The 22805-nt window shown below is 43.6% G+C and overlaps 1 protein-coding gene across 6 annotated transcripts in view; it reads right to left on the bottom strand.

Annotated features, from left to right (window-relative positions):
• PNPLA7 (patatin like phospholipase domain containing 7) overlaps positions 1-22805 on the bottom strand; it is a 414014-nt gene that overhangs the window by 121468 nt on the left and 269741 nt on the right. For all 6 annotated transcript variants that reach the window (XM_038374480.2, XM_043499152.1, XM_043499151.1 and 3 more), the window contains 4 exons: positions 19062-19125; positions 17381-17549; positions 16349-16531; positions 5306-5424 (listed from right to left, as the gene is read on the bottom strand). In XM_038374480.2, coding sequence (XP_038230408.1) covers positions 5306-5424; positions 16349-16531; positions 17381-17549; positions 19062-19125 — 535 coding nt within the window. The remainder of the gene's footprint in view (positions 1-5305; positions 5425-16348; positions 16532-17380; positions 17550-19061; positions 19126-22805) is intronic.

Here is a 22805-nt window from a genome sequence, read left to right as displayed (position 1 = left end):
AATATTAGGGACTCGCTCAGGATTGTTTGGAGGAGATGGATTTCTGCCTGGCCCTCTCAATCCCGAGAAAAAAAAAACACAAACAAAGACTCCCCCCAGATTTGATTCTTTTGCCATTGGTCCTTTTGATCAGGTTAACCAACCAGGTTATTTGAGCTTCTTAACCCCTTACAGGTAAGGAGGAATTCTAGGCTACCCTTAGCTGTATGGTTATGACACATGTATAGGGGATAGCTTTCAGATTCAAAATGTTGAGGGAAACAATGAGGGAAGCATCCATTTTAGATCTGGCTTTGGTCAACAGGAATGACCAACATGGGGGGAGAGATAGCTCAGTGGTTTGAGCTTTGGCCTGCTAAACCCAGGGTTGTGAGTTCAATCCTTGAGGGGGCCATTTAGGAATATGGGGCAAAAATTGGAGATTGGTCCTGCTTTGAGCAGGGGGTTGGACTAGATGACCTCTTGAGGTCCCTCCCAACCCTGATATTCTATGATTCTATGAATTAGTTGCGAATATGAAGGTGGACGGGAACTTGGGAGGAAGTGATCACGATCTGATAGAATTCAAGATCCTATGGAAAGGAGGACATGAGAACAGCAAAACAAGGGCACTGGACTTCAGAAAGGTGGATTTCAACAGACTCAGAGAAATAGCAGGCAAGGTCCCGTGGAAAGACCAATTAGGAAGAAAAGGAGTCAAATGGGACTGACAGTTCCTAAATGATGTAGTGCTAGAGGCTCAACATCAAGCTATTCCCACACAGAGGAAAGATAAGAAGAGCCACAGGAGGCCAATGTGGCTGCACAAGGAGCTTTTTAGCTCTCTAAAAACCAAGAGGGATCCATCCAGGAAAAGGAAGGAGGGGCATGTCAGCAAGGAAATATACATGGGAATAGCACGAACATGAGGGATAAAATCAGGAAAGTGAAGGCAAAGAACGAGTTACTGCTGGCAAGAAATGTTAGCAACAACGGGAAGGGGTTCTTCAAATATGTCAGACAAAAAAGGAAACTCAGGGATGGGGAGGGTCTGCTGCTCAGTGGAGGTGGTGAGCTGGTAACAGAAGACGAGAGGAAGGCAGAGCTGTTCAATGCCCACTTTGCTTCAGTCTTCTCACAAAAAATAACATGTGACTGGACGACAAGCAAAGTTACCACAGACAATAAAGGGGAAGGATGCAGATCAGGTTAGGTAAAGAACACAGAGTTCTTCTGACCAATTTTAATGTACGGAATGACCAATCCGGATGCTATTCACTGGAGGTTTCAGAGTAGCAGCCGTGTTAGTCTGTATTCGCAAAAAGAAAAGGAGTACTTGTGGCACCTTAGAGACTAACAAATTTATTTGAGCATAAGCTTTCGTAAGCTACAGCTCACTTCATCCACCAAATGCATCCGATGAAGTGAGCTGTGGCTCACGAAAGCTTATGCTCAAATAAATTTGTTAGTCTCTAAGGTGCCACAAGTATTCCTTTTCTATTCACTGGAGGGTACTGAAGGAATTAGCTGAAGAAATCTTGGAGCTGCTGGCAATAATATTTACAAACTCATGGATGACAGGAGAGCCCCCAGAAAACTGGAGAAGGGCTAATGGAGTGATCATCGTTAAAAAGGGGGAAAAGGAGGAGCCCGGGAACTAGAGACCAGTCAGCCTGACTTCGATACCTGGGAAGCTACTAGAGTAATGTATAAAACATTCCATTTATGAATATGGGGTGATCACTAGCAGCCAGCCTGGATTTACCAAGAACAAATCATTCTAAACCAACTTGGATTTCCTTCTTCGACAAGATAACTGATTTGGTGGATGGGGGAATTCAGGAGACAGAATATACCTGGACTTCAGCAAGGTTTTTGACATATCCCACATGACATTCTGATAAGTAAGCTGGAGAAATGTGGGCTTGGCAGAACTACTATTAAGTGGATACATAATTGGTTAAACATCTGCAAAAAAAATAACTATTAATGGAATGATTTTGGATTGGAGGGAGGTCTCCAGTGGGGTTCCACTGGGATCTGGGTCTGATGTGGTTTAACAGCTTTATTAATTATCTGGATGTAGGAATCATAGAAGATTAGGGTTGGAGGAGACCTAAGGAGGTCATCTATGCAACCCCCTGCTCAAAGCAGGACCAACACTCACTAAATCATTCCAGCCAGGGCTTTGTCAAGCCGTAAAAACCTCTAAGGATGGAGGGACAATGAAAAGAGAGCATACTGATCAAATCTGCAGATGACACAAACACTGGGAGGTTGCCAATACCTTAGAAGACAGAGGTAAAATTCAGTGGGTTTTTGATAAACTGGAAAATTTGGGCTATAGACAGCAAAATGAAATTCAACAAAGCCAAATGTAAGGGCTCTGGGCTAGGTCTGGATATGAAGGACTTGGGGTGCAGGAGGGGCTCAGGGCCGGGGCAGGAGATTGGGGGGCTCAGGGCTGGGGCAGGGGATTGAGATATGGGGTTGGAGCATGGACTTCTTGAACTACAGGAACCTGTAACTCTCCTTTGCAGAATGTTTGCCTCAGGAGAAAGTTCTCAGAAAGAACAGAATTATTTTGAAAGAAGCTGCAAAGAAAAATGCAGGTGGTGATCTATTTCTAAAAGCCCACTGGGACTCTGGCCAGAATTCTAAAGTGAAGAACTCCAGGTGGGTGATTGGGTGGCTAGACTGGAATATGTCTGCACTGTTCTGGTCCTTTCTGATAAAGAAAACCTCTCACAAGCAAAGATGAGGCAGAGGTTTTGAATACTGTAAACACCAGCATAATTTCCCATTAGGGTACAAGCCATTCCTTGCCAGAATTTTTAACTCACAGCTTTGGAGAGTTTTGAAATGGTGTTTCCAAAAATAAGGTTCCATGCAGGGATTAACATGCCACTGCAAGCCCAAAGAGGAGAGAAAGTCTCCATTCTTCCCTCTGTCATATGCCAGTAGTAAGCCACAGAGAATAGAGAAATCTTCCTTTGGAACAAGACAAAACATTTGTGGGTCCTGTTGCATAAATTCACACTTACAGCCACTGATGAAAGCATCTCCTCAGAGTCTCCTCAACATAGGTGATCACAAGAATATAAAAATGGCCATATTCAGACAGAATAAAGGTCCATCTAGCCTTCTGTATCCTGTCTTCCGAGAGTGAACAGTGCCAGATGCTTCACGTATATGTGCAGGAAGTGTATGAATTACCACCTGCTCTAGGATTCACAGGACGAGTGTGATTTTCCAGACTGTGTCTCATCCCATAGAATCATTTCAGAATACAACCTGATGATAATGTTGCTTCATGTCTGATAGCAATACATTACACTGTGCCCATTCTATTCTAGGGGTATTCTATCTGCTACCCAAGATCCATAATCCTGGATGCCCCATCATCTCAGATATTGGCACCCTGACAGCAGGATTGTCTGGCTATGTAGACTCCCTCCTCAGGCCTTACACTACCAGCACTCCCAGCTATCTTCGAGACACCACTGACTTCCTGAGGAAATTACAATCCATCGGTGATCTTCCTGAAAACACCATCCTGGCCACTATGGATGTAGAAGCCCTCTACACCAACACTCCACACAAAGATGGACTACAAGCCGTCAGGAACATTATCCCCGATAATATCATGGCAAGTCTGGTGGCTGAACTTTGTGACTTCATCCTCACCCATAACTATTCCACATTTGGGGACAATGTATACCTTCAAATCAGCGGCACTGCTATGGGTATCGGCATGGCCCCACAGCATGCCAACATTTTTATGACTGACTTAGAACAACCCTTCCTAAGTTCTCGTCCCCTAACACCCCTACTCTACTTGCACTATATTGATGACATCATCATCATCTGGACCCATGGAAAAGAAGCCCTTGAGGAATTCCACCAGGATTTCAACAATTTCTATCCCACCATCAACCTCAGCCTGGACCAGTCCACACAAGAGATCCACTTCCTGGACACTACAGTGCTAATAAGCGATGGTCACATAAACACCACCCTATACCGGAAACCTACTAACCACTATACTTACCTATATGCCTCCAGCTTCCATCCAGACCACACAACACGATCCATTGTCTACAGCCAAGCTCTACGATACAACCGCATTTGCTCCAACCCCTCAGACAGAGACAAACACCTACAAAATCTCTATCAAGCTTTCTTACAACTACAATACCCACCTGCTGAAGTGAAGAAACAGATTGACAGAGCCAGAAGAGTACCCAGAAGTCTCCTACTACAGGACAGCCCAACAAAGAAAATAACAGAACGCCACTAGCCATCACCTTCAGCCCCCAACTAAAACCTCTCCAGCGCATCATCAAGGATCTACAACCCATCCTGAAGGACGACCCATCACTCTCACAGATCTTGGAAGACAGGCCCGTCCTTGCTTACAGACAGCCCCCCAATCTGAAGCAAATACTCACCAGCAACCACACACCACACAACAAAAACACTAACCCAGGAACCTATCCTTGCAACAAAGCCCGTTGCCAACTCTGTCCACATATCTATTCAGGGGACACCATCATAGGGACTAATCACATTAGCCACACTATCAGAGGCTCGTTCACCTGCGCATCGACCAATGTGATATATGCCATCATGTGCCAGCAATGCCCCTCTGCCATGTACATTGGCCAAACTGGACAGTCTCTACGGAAAAGAATAAATGGACACAAATCAGACGTCAAGAATTATAACATTCAAAAACCAGTTGGAGAACACTTCAATCTCTCCGGTCACTCGATCACAGACCTAAAAGTGGCAATTCTTCAACAAAAAACCTTCAAAACCAGACTCCAAGGAGAGACTGCTGAATTGGAATTAATGTGCAAACTGGATACAATTAACTTAGGCTTGAATAGAGACTGGGAGTGGATGGGTCATTACACATAGTAAAACTATTTCCCCATGTTCATTTCACCTCCCCCCCCCCAACTGTTCCTCACACATTCTTGTCAACTGCTGGAAATAGCCCACCTTGATTATCACTACAAAAGAGTTTGTTTTTTTTCACCTCTCCTGCTTGTAATAGCTCACCTTACTTGATCACTCTCGTTACAGTGTGTATGGTAAAACCCATTGTTTCATGTTTTCTGTGTATATAAAATCTCCCCACTGTATTTTCCACTGCATGCATCCGATGAAGTGAGCAGTAGCTCATGAAAGCTTATGCTCAAATAAATTTGTTAGTCTCTAAGGTGCTTTTTCTTTTTACTGTGACCATTGCGGCCCACAGAGCCTGACCAGTAGGACAGAGACTTTATCAGAGTACACAGAACAACCTTATGGGACTTACCTGGCTCCACCACCTCCGAGCACTAGGGCCACAGCATTTCCAGTCAAAACACGGGCTAGTCGGGAGAAGTCAGAGTGACGGTCTGGTGGTTTCTGAAATACTCGTTCATACATTTCTATCTGCAGGACAGAGAAAGGGCAATTTAGAGCATGGTTTATCACACATGTGCAATGCGCCATTAGGAAGTAGGTAGACAAAGCTAGATTAAAGCTAGCACTGTAACAGTAGCCAAATCTTCACTATTATTGTTACCTGTGTTAGGTTGATTCAAGTGAAGGTATAACTGTAGCATGAGTAGGATCTGCATGCTGGTTTTAACCTAGCTACCGCTTGATGCTCTCTTCATGGCAGTCCAGAACTGCAAGCTGCCATGTTACCACTCTGCCGTAGCAAGTGTGAGCATGAACTTTGCTGAAGATTAGCATGCGTGTCAGCTCCCTGACACTCCAGCTTTTCTGCCTTGCTAGCCAACTCCTCAAGACTCTAGCAGTCTAAACCCTGTCTTGCAGGTAACAATCAGTGACCCCCACATTCCTGAGTTCCCCAGACACATCTCCCTGGAGCGTCCTGTCCGTCTCCCCAGTCACTCACAGAAGTTAAGTTCCCTGCCTCCAAAAGAGACACAGCACACATCAGTCTGCTAGCTTAGCTAAAGACTCACACTGACTTCAATATAACAGCACTGAGATGATTTATAGTACAACTAAAAATGCATTTATTAACAAAACAGAAATTTAAGTGATACTTAGCAAGAGTAAAGGAACAGGCATGGCTACAAACAAAATAATATGAAACATGTTTTCCAATGTCTACTGCTAGCTTTGTCTAAACAGCTTTCTCACTTACATCAAGCTACCAGCATCTCCAGTCCTTCTGGCAAGAGGATCTAATGTTCACAGAATCAGAGGGTGCTGTCTCCTTTGTTCCCTAAACGATGGACAACTAGAGTATCTTTCTGGTCTACTTATATTTCCCCAAAGTCCATTGTCTTTCCTCAAGAGCCAGGGAGACTTCCTGGGGATATAGATTCTGTCCCCTAGCGTGCTCACTAAGCTATTTCCCCCTTTTTAACTTGATTGCTGTGATTATCTTACATGTAAATGTGCTTTCATTGTACTCTGCCTGCAAGCAAGTCGGACAGACAGGTCAATGCACATTCCTTTGTTTGGGGTAGGCTGGGTTTATGCACTGCCGTACAAACACATCTGAAGAACATACTTCCAGCACATACATAATTCATTATACACAACTTGTATATACATCATGCGTCACCAGTTTACGTACGATACCATATAAGATATCCTTTGGATACATCTTATGATGACAGTATGTTGGGTTTCAGAGTGTCAGGCCTGATATGAGTTACTGTACAGTGGCCCCCTGCCAGAGGGCATGAAGGTGCTCTTGGAGTCACACACAAGTAACAACACGAGTGAAGACATGATGGCACGGGGCTTGTGCTTAGGCAGCTAGCCTGAATACAGGCCCACCAGGGACCTTGGATACATCCTCAGGTTGCTAACCTGTGCTGAAGCCTGTGCCACTGGTCTTCACTGCTATTGTTTCCCAGGCTAATTTTCATCTTGCTCCATCTACACATGCTACAACACCACCTTTGCTTGCAGCTAAGGTATACTCTAAATGAGGAAGCTGCCCTTGGGAGGAAGATCATGTGTGTTCGAACAGAGACTTCATTCTTCAAGGAGCTAGCAATTATCACCACTAGGAACATTCCTGTCCTGGACAGGGACCTAAATTTGTAGAGCTTCAATTGTTCAAAATAGTAACAAATGTCTAATTTCACTAACAATAACATGCCTTACCACTTCAAGTGTCCCTGAAAAAAAATCCTACAAGCAACCTAGGGGCATGCTATAAATCTCCTCTTCCCAGACCTTTCACATGCCTTCAATTTGTACACTTGGGCTTTACCTTTGATCCTCAACTATTCCCCTTTCACATTTTCTGTATCTGTATATCCGCTTTTTAGTATCTATGGAATAATACCTGTGTCTACCACTGCTCGGATCCTCATTCAGACCTACATCTCCTGTTGCCACAGTTCTTATAATAATTTATATATATATATATAATTTTGAATTTTCACCAAATTCAAGGTCACTAGTATGTGCATGGTATTGCTAACCAATTTCACACTTGTACAAATAAGTGCAACAACTTTACCCCAACCTCAAATTCTCCCCATTTGTTTCAGAACACTGCTCCAAGGTGAGGACCCATCAGCCTACCCTGTCCTTGCCCCTCTTCTCTGCTCATTCCCTCGCTGAATGTTTGCCTCTGTACTGTCTTGCCACTGCTCAGGCAAGCACCACCTCATCTGCAGCTTCAGCTGCACAGAAAAACTCCCCTGTAACCACAGTTACTGCACAGGGTGAGTAACCATTTCTTCTGTGAAAGCTTTTATATTTGGAGTTGTCTGATAACTTAGGGTTGTTTTGTCCTGCAATATTGAAAGCTGAACAAATATAGTAAACAAACCATATGGGACACATTAAGATACCAGCAAAAACAACAAGGAGTCCTTGTGGCATCTTAGAGACTAACAAATTTACTAGGGCACAAACTTTTGTGGGTTAAAATCCACTTCATCAGATGGTAAGGCAACTCCCATCTTTTCATGTGCAGTAATATATATACCTGCCTACTGTATTTTTCACTCCATGCATCTGATGAAGTGGGTTTTAGCCCACGAAAGCATATGCCCAAATAAATGTGTTGGTCTCTAAGGTGCCACAAGGACTCATCGTTGTTTTTGCTGATACAGACTAACACGGCTACTCCTCTGAAATCTATTAAGACACTGTTGTTATTATTTATCCAAATCCAGAGAAGGTTCAGCTTCAAAGCTGAATCAAACTTGGTGATTTCTCTTTCAAATACAGTTGCTCACATTCATATCTACAGTAAAGTTAATCAGATATTTAGATACAGAAAAAAGGTCTTTAAGGATAAATATTTAAAGAATTCTTTTCATGAATAAATACATACACTATTTCCCAATGACTTTTCATGGTTTTGGAAATATCTGACAGTACTGCTATAACCATTCTATAGGTATTAAGAGTGGATTTCAAATAAATCTTGGTCTTGGAATATCTAACTATATATTTCCAAACACTGATGCTCTGGTGAAGTGCAGTGGAAAAACAAAGGCAGCGTTTGGCCTAGTTTGGAGTACAGTGCCACTGGAATTCATATTCAGCTTCCCACTATTTTGTTTTGCTATGTCATGGATGTTCTGCACCTGAGCACTTACTGTGGTTTCAGATATATTAATTCCTACCCAGATGTCTAACACATTTATTCTTAAATGAATGTTTCTTCATCATTATCCCCTAGTGTGGCAGCTCCAGCTGGATTTTAAGATGTCACAATGATTAGAGCACCAATGTGGGAATATTGTGTGTCCTTAATTTCCCCTGCTCTCTGTGCATTATTCCCTTCTTTCATTAACTGTGTAGGGGCAGGTATTATTTTACCCATTTGTGTAAATTTCTTTATTTGATAGAGAGCATTGCAGGCTTGGTAGAGTGAGAAATCTGATATAAAAAGGATTTCTCTAGTTATTTGCAAAATATTTTTAAAAATTTGATCTTTAGCTTATGCCTTCTGGGATTTGGGGAGAGAGATGGAAAGACAGTGTCCAGAAGAAGACCAGGCAGAGGGAGGAGAGGATGAAAGAGACAGAGAAAACAAACAAGTTAGAAAGGCACACACACACACACACACACAGAGAAGCTGCAGATGAGGTGGTGCTTGCCTGAGCAGTGGCAAGACAGCACAGAGGCAAACATTCAGCGAGGGAATGAGCAGAGAAGAGGGGCAAGGACAGGGTAGGCTGATGGGTCCTCACCTTGGAGCAGTGTTCTGAAACAAATGGGGAGAATTTGAGGTTGGGGTAAAGATGCTGCAGTGCCTCCTGGTTATCTGGAGGCAGTGTGGGGTGGAAAACAGGCAGGTAAATGGGTTGGTTAATATGAAACTCGGAAGAAACTTTGGGTAAAATTTTTGAGGAGGTTGCAGCGTGGCCTTGTCCTTAAAAACTACTGTGAAAGGGGGGCATGTAATCAGGGCTCCTAGTTCCGCAACCTGCTGCGCCAACATGATGGCTATCAGGAATGGAGCATTGCGCAGGTAGCTATTGGTTCAAACGGGGGTCCTGTGAGGCATTTAAGGACTAGACTGAGGTCCCAAACAGGAGTAGGGCATTGGACTCGCATGTAGAGGTTTTCGAGTCCCCTGAGGAATCTCGCTGTGGTTGGGTGGGCAAAGACAGAATAACTCTTTATTGGGGGTTAGAAAGCCATTTTGGCTGCCAGGTAAACTCTTATGGAGTTCATCAAGAGTCCCAAGCTTTTTAGAGTTAGGATATAGTCCAGTATATCCAGCAGCAATGAGGTCATTGGTGGCATATGTTTGAAGTCACACCAACAGACAAATCTCGTCCATTTTTGAGAATACGTGCAGCGAGTGGGCTGCTTTCTGCTGTGCAACAGTATTCATTTTACATCCTCTGAGCAGGTTGCCTGTGAACCATCAACCATAGTTAGAGATGAAGCACTGCAAGACTGAGGTGAAGGAACATCTCGCTTTCCTGGGAGAGGAGATGAGGAGCAGCGTGAAGAGTGATTGAGAGCAAACGGACAGCTGAATCAGGTAAGAAATCTGGGCCGGTCAGAACTGTTAGGATGACTTTGGCTTTGTCCTTTTTTATTCTGAGCATAACTTTGAAGCCCAAGTGGGTTTCTTCCATACCAAGGAAGCAGAAGCGCTCTTCTTGCCACTTCAGTCTGCTAACAGTGCCATTTCTCCAACAAGGCTTTGCGATCTTTCAGTCTAGCAGTGCCCTAGGTATTGGAAGAACCAGCCACCTCGTGGGTACCTGACTGGAGAGCAGATAGTGCCTTAGTGGTTGAAGACACTGACAACCTTGGCTTTTTTGAGGTAGATTCTCTACCTGTGATCCAAGGGCATGGTCCTTTGAGGAATTATGAGAGGAGTCTTGGGACTCCTCTTAGATGACCCAGAGATATGGGGCTCCAATATTGTGGAGGCAGCAGATTTGCTTAGAGACCAGAGTACAGGGGGTGCCCCTTGGCATGGATCAGAAGCCATTCACAGAAAGCTCTCCATCATGAGGAAATGAAGTTCTTCATTTTTCCTGGCATGACAGACAATGTTTGAAGCTGGAGAAACCAGACATAACCTCCCAGTGAACAAGAACTACTACCTAGTATCCATAATATACAACACATATGAAAGAAAAATAAACTTTTTTTTTAAACTAGGACACTTAAACTACTACTACTTACACCTAATTTGTCTAATGCTAAGAGCTACTAAGGGCAGGTGTACATTATGGGGCTAAGTTGATCTAAGTTATGCAACTCCAGCTACTCCAGAATAATGTAACTGGAGTCGACGTACCTTAGGTCGACTTATTGCGGGTGTCTACACCATGCTGGGTCGACGAGAGAAATTCTCCTGTCGACTTACCTTATGCTTCTCGTGCCAGTGGAATACTGGAGTTGACGGGAGAGACCATCACTAGACCCACTAAATCAATCCTGGGTGGATCAACTGCCGAGCGTCAATCTCCCGGTAAGTGGAGACAAGCCCGCAGACTAACTATTAGAATAAGAAATGAGGACAAGTTGAGGAAATCTCAATGGGAACAACTGCCAGAGCTCCATCTAAGGTTGAGGCAGTTGAGGAACTGAGGGTGCTTCACCCACGCAGTGCTATATAACAACAGCAAGAGGCACAAAGCTGACTAGGGCACAAACACAGGCTGAGCAGACATTGCTGTGATAAATCTCTAATGAAAGGCACAGGGGGGTGCTAGCAAACCTAGAGTGGAGATCCCGTAGGGACACTACTAGATGAAAAACAGAAGCTTTCACTCATGCATTAACACTACCCCTCCCACCCAGAATAGAACTCAAGCATCTGATAAAAACATGAAGAGAATTTTAGAATCAGAGAATATCAGGGTTGGAAGGGACCTCAGGACATCATCTAGTCCAACTCCCTGCTCAAAGCAGGACCAATCCCCAACTAAATCATCCCAGCCAGGGCTTTGTCAAGCCTAACCTTAAAAACCTCTAAGGAAGGTGTCAAGGTTCCTTCCCCACTCTGAACTCTAGGGTACAGATGTGGGGACCTGCATGAAAGGCCCCCTATGCTTATTCTGACCAGCTTAAGATAAAAACTTCCCCAAGGTATAAACTTTGCCTTGTCCTTGAACCGTATGCTGCCACCACCAAGTGTTTTAAATAAAGAACAGGGAAAGAGCCCACTTGGAGACGTCTTCCCCCAAAATATCCCCCCAAGCCCTACACCCCCTTTCCTGGGGAAGGCTTGAAAAGAATCCTCACCAATTTGTACAGGTGAACACAGACCCAAACCCTTGGGCCTTAAGAGCAATAAAAAATCAATCAGGTTCTTAAAAGAAGAATTTTAATTAAAGAAAAGGTAAAAGAATCACCTCTGTAAAATCAGGATGGTAAATACCTTACAGGGTAATCAAATTCAAAACATAAGAGAATCCCTCTACACAAAACCTTAAGTTACAAAAATCACAAAAACAGGAATATACATTTCATCCAGCACAGCTTATTTTATCAGCCATTAAACAAAAGGAAATCTAATGCATTTCTAGCTAGATTACTTACTAACTTAACAGGAGTTGTAAGGCTGCATTCCTGATCTGTTCCTGGCAAAAGGATCACACAGACAGACAAACCCTTTGTCCCCCCCCCCCCTCCAGATTTGAAAATATCTTGTCCCCTCATTGGTCATTTTGGGTCAGGTGCCAGCGAGGTTATCTTAGCTTCTTAATCCTTTACAGGTGAAAGGGTTTTGCCTCTGGCCAGGAGGGATTTTATAGCACTGTATACAGAAAGGTGGTTACCCTTCCCTTTATATTTATGACAGAACGAGATTCCACCCCCTCCCTAGGTAACGCATTCCAGTGCTTCACCACCCTCCTAGTGAAAACCTAATATCCAACCTAAACCTCCCCCACTGCAACTTGAGACCTTTACTCTTTGTTCTGTCATCTGCTACCACTGAGAACAGTCTAGATCCATCCTCTTTGGAAACCCCTTTCAGGTAGTTGAAAGCAGCTATCAAATCCACCCAGGATTTGCAGGAGATGCATCAGATTCACAGCAAAATGAGCAATTGGAAGGTCTTGCTAAACAGCTTCAACTCTGGGCTGATGAGCCAACACAACAGAGAGAAACTACAGAGAAACTGAAGAGAAACTGCAGCATGCAAGATGTAAATAAAAGCAAATGATGCTTTAGTTGGGGATTGATTTAGTTGGGGTTTGGTCCTGCTTTGAACAGAGATCGGACTAGATAACCTCCTGAGGTCTCTTCCAAACCTGATATTCTATGATTCTATGCTTCCATAAGTTGCATTCAGAGTTCATAAGCCAAAAGGGGGGAAGGCAGAAAAATGGTAGATGTAGAGAGCAGTAACCAGAGACATGATGTTACTACGATATTAAGAGTCTGGGATTTAATACAAGCAATGATTTTAATGCCAGGCCTGTCAACAGTTGCACTTGCACAATTGGTACTGTCTGTATGTAGGAGGTAAAGATCATAGGAATATTATGACTCACATCTGGTGGGTGGGTTTTCTCCTGGAAGATCAGAAGGCAGATCAAAGCTGTTCATATTGCAGTGTCGAAGACCCACTCACAAACCCCTACCCAGAAGGCTGTAATTTACACAGATAAAAACAATGAAAGTTCCTTTTTAAAATGTAAGAAAATTGAAGTATGTAAGTTTGCTTCCCTCTAAGAATGTTTACGTTAGCATTAATGCTGACCAATACAGGGTCGGCCACAGATGCTGCACAAGCATAACTGAAGACAACTAACTTACAGGCAAAAGCCAAATATTTCTCTTCTTCATTGATATGTTCCCTAATCCCTTACAGACACAATGCAATTAGGAACAGACCCAGATGGACTTACAAGATTCATCCAAGCAGCAACAGATGAGGGGTCTGGCCCTTAATCAGTAGGTCTGAATCCTGTACTTGGCAGCAGAGATCCGTATGAGAGAGGGCAATCGAAGACATGCAGTCTCCCAGGTGAGCAGGTGCCAGAATAGACAGTATACCCCCCAAGAGCTGCTCAAGAACCTGCTCAAGGATTTCAGGCTCCCAACTGCTCTGAAGCCTCTGATTTTTGTGAGTCTATGAAAAAAATACATTCCATAGAAAGTTATGGATGGAGGAACATGCTTTATAGCCCTGATATTCAGACAATGCTGCATGGCTCTTAGCATGGTGGCAGTGTCTGGGTAATCCTTTGACCTCGTAGCTTGCAAGTACCTTGTCAGGGATAGGAGCTAAAGAAAATTAAAGGTTGCAACCTTGGATAATTGTCTCTAGAACTCATTTGTCCATTATGGAGAACCATGTGGAGAGGGGAGTGAACCAAAGGACAAGAAGGCACAAACATGTCCTCATCCCTCCTTCCTAGTCATGGCTGACAGATTACACCTTCAGACACACAGAGAATTGGCTCAGCTTGTGTCACTAACAAAATAATTAAACAAACTGAGCAGGATTTAAGTTTTCTTTTAGATGTCATAATCAAAGCGAAGCCCACAAACCTGTTTCAGCCAACGTTTCAAAACAAACCAATGTTAAGGGGTGTTAGCTTCCTGGTATTTAAAGAGGGGACCTAGGTCAACAAATAAACTAAGGGAAGGCTTGCCAGCCAAATATAGGGAAATAATAACATTTTGCACTATCACATTTTCATCTATAAACAGGGAAACTGAGGCAAAGAGGATAAGGTCAAAATATTAGGCATATAACCCACATTTAGGTACTAAAGAGGGGTGGCCTCATTTTCAAATTTGCAGAGCACTAAGAGCTCCCAGTGTAATCAATAGGATAGAACTGATCCCTAAACGAACAGCTAAATAGAGCTGAAACTCTCTCTCTCTCTTTCTAACACTACACCAGTTTATCCACTTTAAAGATGGACCTGCCTGCAAAATAAGTCACTTCGTCACTACAACTTCAACTAGGCAAAACCCCATGATATACAACCAAGCTTCACATTGATACCATTTATCACTGTTCTGACATTTTGTTACAAAACCTGGAGGCTCAGGGAATTTGTAAGAGAAACAGCTACTCGGCCTTCATTGCATTAAGGTGGCCAACAGTTATGACCACATGTTTAAGAGACTCCCTCTTCCTCTGAGTTGAGAATGTGCAATTGCCCTGCATGACAAGATATGCACTGTGCAACTTATTGGGAAAGATAAAGTCATGACATTCCTTCCTCCTCCCGCCCATACCCCTACAAAAAATAAATGAATAAGTAAAAAAAAACAGGAATGAAAACATCAAATGTTGAACTCAACATTTCTAAGAAAATGCAACTAGTCGCAACTAACCATCCGAAAGCCTCATTCTTGTATTCCACAAAGAAGTCCCTCAATTTATGCAGGATTTCAGACTGCTTGGCTCTCTGCATCCTCTCCTCAAACACTGAGAGCCTTCTGATAACACTAAGGGCTTTTAACATAGCGTACTGAGTCCAGCACTAACGCAGCACCCTGTCACTCTACCACCACCAGGCTATATTAATTGTGACCTAATTGGAAGACAGATAGTTGGCAGAGGCGGTCAATTAACTGAATAGAGCTACAGCTAAGGGGCTAATTGGGTAGAAGTACCCCCATCAGCTAGGACTATATAATCAGGCAGGACGGTAGTGCTGGGGGAACATAAGAACGGCCATATGGGGTCAGACCAAAGGTCCATCAAGCCCAGTATCCTGTCCTCTGACTGGTTTCAGAGTAGCAGCCATGTTAGTCTGTATTCTCAAAAAGAAAAGGAGTACTTGTGGCACCTTAGAGACTAACAAATTTATTTGAGCATAAGCTTTTGTGAGCTACAGCTCACTTCATCGGATGCATGAAAGCTAATGAAAGCTTATGCTCAAATAAATTTGTTAGTCTCTAAGGTGCTACAAGTATTCCTTTTCTTTTTGTCCTCTGACAGTGGCCAATGGCAGGTGCCCCAAAGGGAATGAACAGACAGGTTATCATCAAGTGATACATGCCCTGTCACCCAATCCCAGCTTCTGGCAAACAGAGGCTAGGGACACCATTGCTGCCCATCCTGGCTAATAGCCATTGATGCACCTATCTTCCATGAATCTTTCTAGCTCCCTTTGAACCCTGTTATAGTGTTGGCCTTCACAACACCCTCTGGCAAGGAGTTCCAGAGGTTGACAGTGTGTTGCGTGAAAAAATACTTTCTTGTGTTTGTTTTAAATCTGCTACCTATTAATTTCATTCAGTGGTCCCTTGTTCTTGTTTTATGAGGAGGAGTAAATAACACTTCCATATTTACTTTCTCTAGACCACTCATGATTTTATAGACCTCTATCATATCTCCCCCTTAGTTGCCTATTTTCCAAGCTGAAAAGTCCCAGCCTTATTAATCTCTCCTCAGACAGGAGAACAGGGAGCTGAAGAAAGGCTGAAGCAGGCAGGACTAGATGCTGCTAATACAGTTCCCTTCCCTAGAAGCAAGCAAGGAGGGCTGGCTATCGACAGAAAGTAGATGTAAATAGCACTGCTGGCTGTGGCCTGCTAGAAGAATACAAGAAAACATGGTGATGAAGGAGACCTGGGGTGGGTGCGGTCTGTGATTAAGGCCTGAAAGGACTATTGGGGGACCACCCCGTGGCATGGCTACATAACAACTATATATATTCACTGGCTCTAACAGATCAAAACCCCTACATACATCCTTCAGCCCCTAAATCAGCTGTAAACCAAGGATCTCTACTAGTTTTCTACAGTGAATTAGGTCCTCAATTAATGGAGACAATATCTTGGTAATACCTTTCCCAACTGCAGCTCACAACACGATGCACTGACATTATTCCAGGTTATCTTTAATGAACAGTAAATGTGGTGCTAGGACTGAAAGTACTGACAGAAGACCAACACACGGGCAGGTGTCCCTTACCAGCTTGGGTAGGCTCCTCCGGGAGAAGACTCGACGGGGACAGCGTAGGTGAAGATGAGCTGAGCACCAGCTCCTCATGTTGAGCCACTCCACAGTTCGGCAAGGGAGAGGCCCATCCTCTTTATGGAGCAGGATCAGCTGCTTCTGGGCTCGGACTGCAGTGTTCTCCAGCATCCTTTCCAGCTGAAGCACATTACACTCACACAGTCAGCTATCCATTATTTCAGGGCCAATGTAACAGAGAACAGTACTTCTTAAAAAAAGTACACCCCCTCTACTTTCCTATACATTTCCATCTTGCTCCTCACCTCATATGCGTATGTAGAGAGCTGTGGAAATCTGCACACTAGGACCAATCAGACAAAGGTAATTTAGGCTAATATATTTACACTTTTGTATGTATATGGCTACTCTTAATGCTAGCTAGTTAATTTTTCCCTGCTTGAAGATTAGCAGGGACTTATGAAGAGCTGTTTAAAGTAAACAAGTTGAACACTATATCCATATAATGCCTACTGTACACCTAAACAAAGTGGACATACAATGCTCATATAAAATGAAATCTACTCCCAAGCTGATAAAAAGTAAAGTTTAAAAACGCTTAATGCTGCTTATTGTGTTCTCAGCCTATGTTACATGAGGCCACTTTTTTCAAAAATTTTCTCCTTCTTCCATTGCTTCCCTCCTTGTCTTCTTTACTTTTCATTATTATCATAGCTTAACTTACAGCACTCCCATTCTCTATCTACTCACTAGTTCTGTTCCAAGACTGAGACAACCCAAGAAGGTGATGTATACAGAGATTGCAGGTGGTAGCTTTCCCCAAACTCCCAGGAGTTCAAAGAAACTTCCAGGGAGCTGATAATGAAAACACACATTTCTCAGCCATTTGATTGCACTATTTTATGCCCAAGGGGTATCAAATCCAATAAAACAAAAAGCCAGAAAAAGGCTGATTATCACCTCAGTCACACAATAGGTTGTTTTCCAATTTTGCCCCCACCCTCAGATAAAAAGAAAGACATTCCGCACCTCACCAACAGTGGGCTCCTGTTCTCCCAACCCCACTATTAAGATGCAGTCCGCCTGTCGGATACAGCGCTGTGTCCAAGGAGTAAGGGTGCTGTCAGACTGGTAGAGCACAATACGGTGAATATCTTCCTGCTGCCCCAACCAGCTAGATAGCCTGTACTCATGGATACTGGAGGACACAAACAAATAAAACGATTACCATCAATTCACAGCAAGAATTCAGCCAGAGTGGAGGACTGAGCCCACAGAGGAAATGTTGGAGGCTACAAACAGAAGCTGGGGTAACCCAAACATTTTGGAAATGGGACACGTCTAATGACTGAAAGGACTGAAATCTAACCTAGCTAAATATTCTTTTTTAAAAATACACAGTCTTCTTAATCATGGGGAAGTGGGGCAACTGTCTCTCCACCCACTGCACCACTGCTAGAATCCTAGCTGCTTAGCTCCACTGTCATCTTGGTATGGGAAAAGCTAATCTGGAAAAAACAGAAACTAAAATAAACCTTCCTCCATCCTCCAAGTTAAATGTGAGACACTCTTCTCATGTGAATAAAATTAATTCCCTTAGAGTTCCCGCACAGCCAAAGCACCCTCCCCGCAGCCCTTCTCTCCCCTATGCTACCTCTGAGGATGCCTTTGGTGCAGCTGAACCATGGCCACTGCCCAAATCTAAAAGTGCATGTTCCAGCGATTGTCATGTTCTCTGGGGTGCAGAGCCCCAGAGCAAGTCCACTTCGAATGCAATGCAACCAGAGAAGCTCTGCTCTGCAACAGGCTCTTCAAGAAGTGAAGGAGGAAAGTTGGCAGTTTTAATAGGGGTCATGGAAGAAGTGGAAGCCAGAGCCTCTTAGAGGGAAGGACAGACAAGAACATTTATAAAGTTTGGATCAGCATAGACAAAACTTCTAAAACCTTCAGGGTTCGGTCACAACCATAACAAATCCAAGGCTAAGCTACTCTGCAGTCATCACAGGCTTTGCAAACAAGCAGCACTGTTCTTCTGCTTTACTGCCATTTTCAGGAATCCTGCTCTCAGAGCCAATAGCTGGGCTACAAGGTCCAGTTGTAATGAGCCTTTACCAAAGTTTCAATTGTAGAATCAGATAAGTCCCAGGTTCTGTACTCCCAGACAGGCTGGCTGGGTAAGGACATTCACAAGCACTACAAAATACTGGAAATTAAGCTATTTGAGCAGAGCAGTTAAGCGAAAAGAAAGCCTAACAGATTTGTAACTGAGAAGTTCCTCATATCAGTCTATGTCTCAGCTAACATTTACAGGTTCTCTTACCCATTTATTTTCCTGCTATTTGTTCCATTAAATACACACACACACTGAAGAACCAGGATATGCCTCTGCCGAGCATTAATCAGACATTTCATGACATTTTTACAAATGAATGCAAAACATCCACTCACTCAAGGACAGGGATAATTAACCTGACACTATTTCAAAAGCATATGCTTGACAAGTGAAAAATGAGAGTCTGTGGAAAATAAAGTTTAAAAAAAAACCTTAGCTCTATTTTAAAAGTATGCCTGACTTATTCTTTGATGGGAATGTATATATTTTAGCAAATGGTATTACATTCCCCATGCTGAGCGTGTGATTTTTAGACAAGTGCATCTTGGGCCTTCCTTAGCATTGTTCGGTAAGTAATGGGTCAAGGGAAATGGTTACCTGTCCAGTGCAGCAGAACCCAGCCTCTGTTTGATATTATCACTAGTGAGCAGCAAAGCAGGACCTAAGAAAATAAAAAAATTGTTATACACGAACACCTGCCGTCTGGTTGCTGCCAAGTCATTCAGAGAGAAAAGAACATACAAACTACTTTATCAAGAGGCAGTATGAATCCACATTCTTTCAAGATCCTAAGGGACAACAGCACTGACATAGTGGTTCTCAACCCACGTCCGGTGGGCTGTTTGTGGCCCAATCAGTGCACAGCTGTGGCCCATGTGACATCCTCAGGGCCATACAGGTAACATATGTATATTGTGTGGATGCAGCCCACATAACACAGAGAGCTGTATATGCAGCCCACAATGGTAAATTGGTTGAGAACCACTGGACTAGAGTCAAGGCAGAATAGAAGGGTCGGCTCCTGAAAACAGCTCTGACAAAGCACTTCCATAAAAGTACATAAAAGTTAACATGTTACAAGGAGGAGGGAGAAAAACTGTTCTTCTTAACCTCTGAGGATAGGACAAGAAGCAATGGGCTTAAATTGCAGCAAGGGAGGTTTAGGTTGGATATTAGGAAAAACTTCCTGTCAGGATGGTTAAGCATTGGAATAAATTACATAGGGAGGTTGTGGGATCTCCTTCACTGGAGATTTTTAAAAGCAGGTTAAACAATCTCCTGTCAGGGATGGTTTAGATAATACTTAGTCCTGCCATGAGTGCAGGGGACTGGACTAGATGACCTCTCAAAGTCCCTTCCAGTCCTAAGATTCATGTTAGCCTACAATGACCCCCTACCATAAACTCCCCAAGTCCCAGAGCTTTGCTAATGCATATCACTCCTGACTAGAGCTGATCATGAATTTTCAACATAAGTTTTTCAACTGAAAATGCAAATTTGTCAATACAGAAACTTTTTGCAGCTGTGTATCCATTTATTTTATATTTTGAAATGGATGAAATTTCTGATCAAAATGAGAGAAGAGAGAGAAAGAGAATTTATCTCATTCAATCCAGGGATTTGAAGCTGGACCTCCCACATCCCAGGTAAGTGCCCTGACCACCAACCAAGCCATTGACTGTTCTCCATCATCACTGGCCAGCCAGCCTATGTTGTTCTAAATCAGGCTGTTTGGCCACCTATGTCAGTCAATCCCCTCTTCTGTCAGGGGTGGAATCGATTACCCATATTCTCCACCAGTAATGTAATGGTCTCCACTCAGGTTATGATTGGGAAGCGTGGCCTAGTGGTCATGACCACAACCCCAGTTTGTCAAAGGGGTTGTGGGGAGGGGAGTCTGGTCCCTTCCACTCCACTGGGCTCCAACCCAGGGCCCTTTGGGCTACCAGCAACTTGCACCAAGGCTACTTAAGGTGGTCCTCCTTGGGCGTCTTCCTCTTGTCTCCCTCCTGGGGTCAGCTCAGTCCAAGACCTTTGCCTCATGGGAAAATCCAAATCTAAAAGAAACAAGAGGGAGCTGCCACTGTCCAAGGCCAGAGGATGCTTCCCTCTCTGCAGAGGGTCCTCTCTTCCCCCACAGAGGGCCCCTGGGGGCAGCTGCATCCGAGCCTTTAGGTTTCACTTTGCTCTGCTGGATCTGTGGGCTGCAGGTCTGCTTACCTTCAACACTGCTCTCCAACTGAGCTAATTTGCTGCCTTTTCATTCCTTCAGCAGATGGAGCATTTGCTGCAGGTGTGGTGGTGAGGGCTGGCTGAGCCCAAAATGAGCCCTTAAACCCTTGTTGCTCGGTGCGGGGTTTGTATACCCCATCACAGTCCCTAAATCCATGACCTTGCACTTTGCACTATTACATTTCATACCATTTCTGTTACTCCAGTTTTCAAGTCCATCCAGATCATCTTACATGATAGTCCGGTCCTCCTCCGTATTGGCAATACCTTCCAACTTTGTGTCTTCCACAAATTTTATTAATACACTCCCACTTTTTGTGCCAAAGTCATTACAAAAATGTTAAATAAGACAAGTCCCAAGGCCAGTTGGTGAGGAACTCCACTCGTAACCTCCTTCCTGCCTGAGAGTTCACCTTTCAGTATGACAGTGATTTTTGTGACATGAACAAAAATGTTCACCAGATATGTGGATTAAAAGCATCAAACACCTTTCTCAGTTGTGGAAACCCTGGTTTTTAAGAATGACAAGCTAAATCATCAACCTGTTGAACCACCTAGTCCCAATAAGACAGGCACTGGGGGGTCCCCCTCCACAGGCATTGGGGCCTCCCTTCATCAGATGGAGTTTTAAAGATTTCCATAGGTATTTTCCCTGTTCAAATCCCCAACAAGGGTTTATTTCCAACCCATGATCTTCCAAGTACAAAAAGACAGCAATGGGCAGTCCTTCACAGTAGGTCAGTGTTGCTCCTAAATTGGACTATTGGGTCATAACTAAGGTCTCTCACAGTAGAACAGCACCATTATGCCACTGAAGCAACATTTCAATGCACACAATTAATAAGATTTTTTGCTTGCTGCCATTTTATTCAATATTTTTATTAGCTGCTCTGTTTTATTAGTTGCAATAAATGTCACAGGTGACAACGTTTTCCCACCAAAATAACTGTGCCTAGACACACAAGACACAAGAGAAATTCAAGGAATTAATCTCATGCTGAAAAGAAAGGTCCTCTGATATACTGAAAGAGACATTTGCTAAAATTTAGCAAAACATGAAATAAAAATCCCATTGCCCTAACGTTTTCCCATTGTAAGAACTCATTTTATTGTTAATGAAATAACAGAATCTATTAATCAAATAATAAGACTCTTAATGCATTAAATAACAGTATTGTTTAGTGCACTGAGCAAGGTGCTGGAAACCAAATACTGAAGAGCTGAATTCAGGTTCTGTCATAACTTGTTATATGGCCTTAGACAAGTCACACAATTTCTCTATGTAACCCACAGAAACCATATGATGGTAAGAAAATGTTACAGTTACACAGCTAGGCACTGAAAAGATAGGAAATGAGAAAAGTAAAGTGGCGTGCACTTCCTTAGACTGCCTCTTTTAGCTTTAATTATGCATGATTAAAGCCCTACCAAATTCAGGGTCCATTTTGGTCAATTGGTCAGAGGATTATAAAAATAATAAATTTCATGATTTCAGCTATTTAAAGCTGAAATTTCATGGTGTTGTATTTGAAGGGTTCCTGACCCCAAAAGAAGTTGGGGGGGTCAGAAGATTATTGTAGGGGCAGGTTGCGATACTGTTACCCTTAATTCTGCGCTGCTGCTTTCAGAGCTGGGCAGCTGGACAGCGGCGTTTGCTGGCTGGGAGCCCAGCTCTGAAGGCAGAGCCGCTGCCAGCAGCAGCGCAGAAGTCAGGATGGCCTGGTATGGTATTGCCACCCTTCTGCATTGCTGAATGCAGAGCTGGGCACTCAGTCAGCAGCTGCTACTCTCTGGCTGCCTAGCTCTGAAGGTAGCAGCACAGAAGTAAGGAAGACATGGTCTGGTGTTGCCACCCTTACTTCCGTGCTGCTGCTGGCGGGGCACTGCCTTCAGACCTGGGCGCCCAGTCAACAAGCGCCACTCTCTGGCCACCCAGCTCTGAAGGCAGCGCAGAAGTAAGGATCGGAATACTATGACCCCCCTAAAATAACCTTGTGACCCCCTGAAACTCCCTTTTGGGTCAGGACCCCCAATTTGAGACTCTAGTCTCCCCTATCAGATCTCTATAATATAGGGTAAAAGAATACAAAACACCAGATTTCACAGTGG

This window comes from Dermochelys coriacea, chromosome 16 (assembly GCF_009764565.3).
Source record: "Dermochelys coriacea isolate rDerCor1 chromosome 16, rDerCor1.pri.v4, whole genome shotgun sequence".
In the NCBI taxonomy this organism is placed as follows: domain Eukaryota; kingdom Metazoa; phylum Chordata; order Testudines; family Dermochelyidae; genus Dermochelys; species Dermochelys coriacea.
Note: the sequence above shows the minus strand (reverse complement) of the source record. Positions and strands in the feature narration are given on the sequence as shown.